Source organism: Stylophora pistillata, chromosome 9 (genome assembly GCF_964205215.1).
Source record: "Stylophora pistillata chromosome 9, jaStyPist1.2, whole genome shotgun sequence".
NCBI lineage: Eukaryota > Metazoa > Cnidaria > Anthozoa > Scleractinia > Pocilloporidae > Stylophora > Stylophora pistillata.
In genome coordinates, this window is record NC_142527.1 from 5,460,201 (window position 1) to 5,467,119 (window position 6,919).

Here is a 6,919-nt window from a genome sequence, read left to right on the forward strand (position 1 = left end):
CCTCCATTCCTTCTCGGATGGCGGCCATTGCTCTTCTATCGCGAGCTTTGATTAGTAGAGGAAAAACGTGAGCTCCATGGAAATGACCTTTAATTATTGCTAACTAACGACTGTAGACTAACATTTGACATGTACTTGATTCAATTATATGAGGTCTTTTTTTTTTTTGAAAGCCACGACGTTTTTCCAACCTTTATATTTTTAAAGTTGATAATTAACCAAGATTTCACAGATCCGCCACCTATATATGAAAAATTGAAATATTTATAGGATTAGAGGGCAAGAATTATAACCAAAAAGCTTTGAAAGAATGGCCAAATAAAATGTTAAAACAAATCGAAGCAGTTTTTTATCAGCAATCATGTTTGATATAGTTAATTAATTTAATGAAATTCAACTCTTTCCTTCTCTTTTTTATTATTTTCTTCCTTCATATGCGAGGGAATTGTAAAATGATGACGATTTTCTTGGTTTTTCTTGGTTCATGGCCTACGTATTCTTTAGTAAAATTTTTCTTCAGAAATAGCCAAACACAATCTGCGAAGGTAATGTAAATTACAATTCTCTTGACCTGGCCGTTGTAGTGAACCCAAGCGTATTGCAGTTGCAAAATATCAAAACTTACATTTTTTGCATTAAATCTAACTTGTCGCTTGCTACTTCGCAAAAATTGAACACTGGCGATGTTGAACTGAGAAACAAATATCATGAGCCAGATACTTACATAAACTGGAGTCAATGACATAAGCCATAACCCCTCCCGGCCACTGTCTGCCTTTAGTTGCACCTCTCCCCAATGGATTATCCACATCCAGTCCCCTGTTGGCCGCCATGCGCTGATCAGCTGTTAGTATCATGTCCCCTTCATAAAGATAGTCATTCTCTACAAGGAAAGGTTCATTTTAAGGTTAGTTGGGCTGTTAGTTTTTTGCTTTTTTACTTGTATTCTTCGCGATCGGTTTTACCTTAATGGGCTTCATCTAAGACAAAAAATACTAAATATCAAATTAAGAATCCGAAAAACGATTTCTTTCCACAGATTATCCACGTTAAATCATATCAATAAAAAAAAATTCTTTTGGGCTCGAGTGCTTAAATGCGTTCAGTTCCAATGATATCTTTTATGCCCTAAACGAGAGTATAAAGATTCAAATGACGAATATTTGGAATTAGTTACTTCAACTACAGGTTTACGTGTTATTTTATTTCTTTTTTGTAAGATTTGGTAACTCCCCTGTGCCATTCTGTGGAAAAAAAATGGAGTATTGTTCTGCCTACACGGCTTTATAGCCTTGCGTGACCTGGACGGATCCCAAGAAAAAGATTTAACAGTGTATGAAAATCTTTGCATCCTATAAAATCAAATTCTAGCAATACTCATAGAGCTAAAATACGGAAAAAAGTTTACCTTCAGGATTCTTGGCAAAAACGACTCCGCACAGGACAAAAAGGCAAAGCCACTTCATGATGCCTCCCAGTGGTGCCGAAGCAACTATGTGAAATTGTTTTATCAACAGCAAATTTATTGAGCAGCAATTGTCCTCTCACCTGAGAAGCTGTTCAATTTTCAATAAGCTTTTTTGTTTTAAGCTCTTGTTCTTTTTTGACGACGCTGCGTAAATCCAATTAACATGGGAAATTGGTAAGTTCTTGTTCAAATGCATCTGTTACAGATGCAGTTAGGGAGGTAAAACAATTTTTTTTTTTCCAGTAAAGCAATTGGATATCGTCGTTTTAAAATTCGAGATGGCAGACAAGTCAGCCTATGGATCGTGTGTCTCCTATAAACTTTGGTTTGTTCAAATTTCTGATGAAAGTCGACCTTCATTCAAGGGGGGTATGTTAGAAGGAAATCCTTAAAATTCTTAATCCGTTAACAAAAAATTAGATAAAAAATAAAACAAGCAAACGGTCCAGTTTGTTTAGGATTCTCTTTTATTATTGTTCAGTTTTGTTACAAATGAAAAAATCTTTTGTCCACTTTGAAACTGTCAACGCTATTGTTGACGTATAGAAAATCTTCATTTCAAAGAATTGTCTTTTTTTCATTTCTAGCGTGATTCAATGTTTATTGAGGAAAATGTCTGTTTAAATGTCATTAAATTGCAACGGAGTTACAAAGCAACAAGGCAAATATTCAGAAGCCTCGAGAACCCCAGTAGTATTGAAACAGCTTAAATATTTAGTAAACAAATTGCTTTTAACCACTTTTCTTAATTCGGCCGGAAGTTGATATTTAGTAGTAAGCAGCTCGTGTCTAAAATTAAAAGTTAACATTACTTGTATTTAAAACGAAATCAGGTTGGGAAATCCAATGAGCACGTTTTCTGTCGCAACTTGACGGCACGAGTGATGTTTGAAAAGTTGTCTTAAAGGTATGAATCGTGAGCGAGTTCAAAACCAAAATCGATCGGGGTGGAAATCTCGTTTTGCGCTCTTTAACTTACTATAATATACCTTCGAGATCAAAAAATAAATGATTATTTTGTTAAGTATGTAATATCAATATGAAAATATCCATATTCAAAGATGCTTGGATTTATCTGCAATTTTGTTGTTGACTTTCCTTTTCTGTTTATTCTTCGTTGTTTCAGTACGAAGTACCACTACTCGGCTGAAACAAACCGTTATTAAATGAATCTTTGTAAGACTGCCAAAAAAACAGTGTGCTCGTTCACATCTTTTCAAATTCTGTGTAGAGGAAAATATCGCAGCTAATCACGAATCATCTGCCTCTATTAATTCTTTTAAAGAATAAGTAATGGAAAACACTATAATGAAATATACCTGTATTAGGTAAGATAAATTTACAGATTGAAATAGGCGGGACCTTACGCAAACTGCGACGGGGACGGTAACGAGGACGTGGCAAAATAAAAGATCTAATGGGCCGAATAATAGCTCAGCACGTGCGGTTTAAAACTTTTTACATTCCTTAGCCGTCCTATGCAAAACAAGAACGTGAAATCACCAAAATTTGCGTTGCCTGCGAACGGAAACCGCGACGGCAAATTTTTTGTAAAATTTCCATTTGAAACTCAACGCTACTCACATACGTTATGAAGACGTTGAGGTGTGGCACCGTAAGAGACGGTAAACGCATGCAGCCATTTTCGAAATTCTGGATAAAAATAGAAATTCATTTTTTAATCGACGTCTTCCTTAGTGTTACTGTCCTGACTGCTTAAGGTCCCTAATATTTGGGGGACGTAGTGGCCTTATCGTTACTGCACTGAACTCTTGCTCGAGCACTCACAGACAGAGGAAACCTCTCTCGAACAACGTATTGGAGATTATTTCACCCCACTCCCTCATCCAACGTTGTTAAACGCCAATGTCTCTCACGGATCCATGCCATCTTGCAAACCAACATTTAGAGAGGCAGGTAAGGCGGTATGTGTCGCAACAAATGTGTCTGGGATTGTAGTTCGAGACCTAGCCGAGTCATTGTGTTCTGTTCTTGGGCAAACTGCTCATTACTTCCATAGTGAAGGAGTATAATTGGCAATAGGAATTTAGCAATGGACATGCACAAGGAGGCTCTTCTTGTCCACTATTTTCAGGTGGAATTGGAGTTTGGAATGTTGGTTTTTAAGTCGAAGGACCTGGAGAAAAACCCTTGGAGCAAGGACGAGAACCAACAAGAAATTCAATCCACGTGTTAAATCACCGTTGAGGAATTATGCTTTCTTTTAACTGCTATCAGCAAAAGGTTAGAAGTCATAAAAAAATCAGTAAAACCTCACTTTACCACCGGTGTTTTTTTAAATATGCTTTTAAAATCAAAACTGCTTTTCTTACATGTCGTAAAAAAGTGTCAGGTTTGCAATCTTATTTGTTTTCATTTTCTGCGTTTATGCCGTGATGAAATCTCTGTTATATTTTATTATTCGCCAATGAATGTATTTGAGTTAATTGCATGGAGTAGTCTTCGTTCTCTGAAATATTTCGCGAAAATAGCCAAACTCATCACATATTTCAAACGCCACAAATGTATGCAAAATTACCTGTGAACCCCTATCTCGAGTAAATTTGTTTAAAAATCTTATTTGTATCACACACACGTACAGTTAAATTCAAAGTCATTCATACTAACAGAACGTCAAACGCGTGGGCAGTTATTGGCAGGTCACATAGGAGGCAGGCTGGTGGAGAAGGACGAGATGAGAGGGATGAGAAATGCATTTATGATATCTAGTTTTCATCGCTATGATAATATTACAAGGGTTGAGAATATGGAAGAGCTGCAGCCAGGATGAACATAGTAAAAAAAAAAAATAATAAAATTTAAGAACGATCTCTGGCTAAACGATGAAAAAAATTGCGAGCCTTGGACTTTCCGAACCACAGTCTTCGACGGGTAAAATGTGAATTTAACAATCTGAATACAATGCAGACAATAATTCATGCCCACTACCTGGAAAATATAACATTCTTTTTAACAAACCCTCATACACATTTGCATTTTTATTATTTCACAATTTTACGCATTTTGATTCGAATTTTTTCCGCTTCTTGTCATTCACATTTTACCCGCCGGAGACTGCAGTTCAAGCAGTCGAAAGCTCGTAATTTTGTAATCGTTTTAGCCAAAGATCTTTTTTAAATTTATTTTACTTACCATTCAAGCCCTAGCATGACAAAGCTTGCAAGTCTTCTTGCAATTCTTTCTCACGCTCTCTTCTTTGCCATCTTCAAGCAAAGTTTGCCTCTGTCCGCATATGGCAGAGGTTTGGTACATGGCGGGGGTTTGGCTTTTTCTAAAAGAGAAAAAAAATACTCGTCATTATAGACATGTACTTTGGTTACATATATAAGTAATTAAATTTTCAATAGCTGATATTACATTTCTAGTGTTCTGATTGGTTCGGTTAAGCTCACATTACCGAAAGCCGATTTCAATTCGGGAGTTACACTTCCAGCTAAATAGGCATGAATTAAAGAAAATTGTAGTCAATGTCATCTCGGTTACAAAAGTTGTTGAAGGTGCATTGTTAGTTCATACCCTTTTCAACTGCGCCTGTGCCTGTGTCTTCCTGGGCACTCTCATTTGTAGAGACGACCCATCTGCAGTATATCTATCTCACTGAGTGCATTGTTAGTTCATACCCTTTTCAACTGCGCCTTTGTCTTCTGGGCACACTCCTTTGTAGAGACGGCCCATTTGCAGTATATCTATCTCACTGAGTGCATTGTTAGTTCATACCCTTTTCAACTGCGCCTGTGTCTTCTGGGCACACTCCTTTGTAGAGACGGCCCATTTGCAGTATATCTATCTCACTGAGTGCATTGTTAGTTCATACCCTTTTCAACTGCGCCTGTGTCTTCTGGGCACACTCCTTTGTAGAGACGGCCCATCTGCAGTATATCTATCTCACTGAGTGCATCTCGCTGACCAAACTCGGCCTGGAAAAATTGAAATAAGTGACAGTTACACCATTTTTTTTTGTCATTTCAAAGACAATTTGTCCTTTCAAGAAGTCTACTTTAGGTTCACAGACATTGGCCAGGCAAACAGAGTAACGGTACTGTGGGTGGCGGTCTGCTTATCCGTTTTTCCTCTTGGAGTATGACCAGCATCCGGGATTTCTCCTCACTGTCAAACACTGTTTCGTTGTTAGAACCATTGGAAATGTAGCAAAAACTGAGTAGCGCGGATATTTTTACTAATGAATAAAGGCTGATAGTTTCGAAAGAAACTGTTTGGGGCTGCGTCGGTGGGAGTAACGAAATAATTTGGATATATCAACAAAGTTGAAATGGTAAATTAGCCACCGTAATGATGAGAAAAGCTGACGTTTCGAGCGTTAGCCCATCGTCGGAGCGAATGGCGAAGGGCTAACGCTCGAAACGTCAGCTTTTGTAAACATTACGGCGGCTAATTTACCATTTCAACTTTGTTGATATATCCAAATTATTTTTACTAATGCTGGGGTGTAAAATGTTGTTGTCGTGTATTACTTTGGCCATCATCTCTAATCAAGAGCTCTTTATCGAACTTACCCCAGGTACATTGGAAATGATAGTGGGTTTTCCGTTCTTGTTAAAAACCATGTTTCCATAATGCATAATGCTCCCGAAATCATACTTAGTCCCAAGAAAGTCGATGGTACTGCGGGGGTATTTTTTGAAATTACCCTTCTTTCCTGAAAACAACAACAAAAAAGGCGTTGATAATAAAATTGGTCAGACACACATTTTGTCGTGACCTCCACAGACATTTTTGTTGGGCCAAAATGTTTTGTATGTAACCTCTAGCTGTAGTGAACGATCTGTCGGACCGCAAAAACCAGATTCAAAACTGAAATCAATTCTCATTTGGTCACTTGCGTTTTCTCGCCTTTCGTGTGGTTTTCATGTTTTGACTCGGATTTCTAATAGCCAAACGACGATGACAGCCTTTTCTCCGATTGGCTGTTGCAATTATGTTGTTTTTGGTTTTTCGAAATTCAGGTGAAGACTTACTTCGTATGATCACGGCTTGTCACTACCTACCATGGCAAGGTTTGGCTTTTTCTAAAAGAAAAATAAAATGTCCTGGTTATTGTACACCTACTACAGTTAAATTATATATGCAGTTATATATATATATATATATATATATATATATATATGGTTTACTCTAGTTTGAGCACTCTGGCATGGCTTAGACGATACCACAAAGGTTGGGTCGTTTGGGGTGACCGTCTCGGTTCTCCCCCATCCTAGCATTAGCACTGCACTGATGAGGCCCAGAAGGCCGAAACAGTACTGTCTGCAGTTAGTTATATATATATATATATATATATATATATATATAAGTAATGGTTAAATGTTTACCATCTGATTTTGTATCTCTAGTTTTCGCCTTTTTGCCTGAAAGGCATCATGGGAGGATATATTAAAGATACCGTGAGCTGAATTGTTGAAAGATTTTGTC

At 37.4% G+C, this 6,919-nt stretch overlaps 1 protein-coding gene across 1 annotated transcript in view; it reads right to left on the reverse strand.

Annotated features, from left to right (window-relative positions):
• LOC111344156 (zinc metalloproteinase nas-15) overlaps positions 1-1,563 on the reverse strand; it is a 7,228-nt gene extending 5,665 nt beyond the window's left edge. Inside the window, exons 1-3 of the mRNA XM_022951368.2 lie at positions 1,409-1,563; positions 725-883; positions 1-45 (exon numbers count right to left, since the gene is read on the reverse strand). The exon at positions 1-45 is cut by the window's left edge and continues 79 nt beyond it. Of these exons, the coding sequence (XP_022807103.2) occupies positions 1-45; positions 725-883; positions 1,409-1,466 (262 nt within the window). The 5' untranslated portion in view covers positions 1,467-1,563. The remainder of the gene's footprint in view (positions 46-724; positions 884-1,408) is intronic.
• Between the last annotated feature and the right edge of the window lie 5,356 nt (positions 1,564-6,919).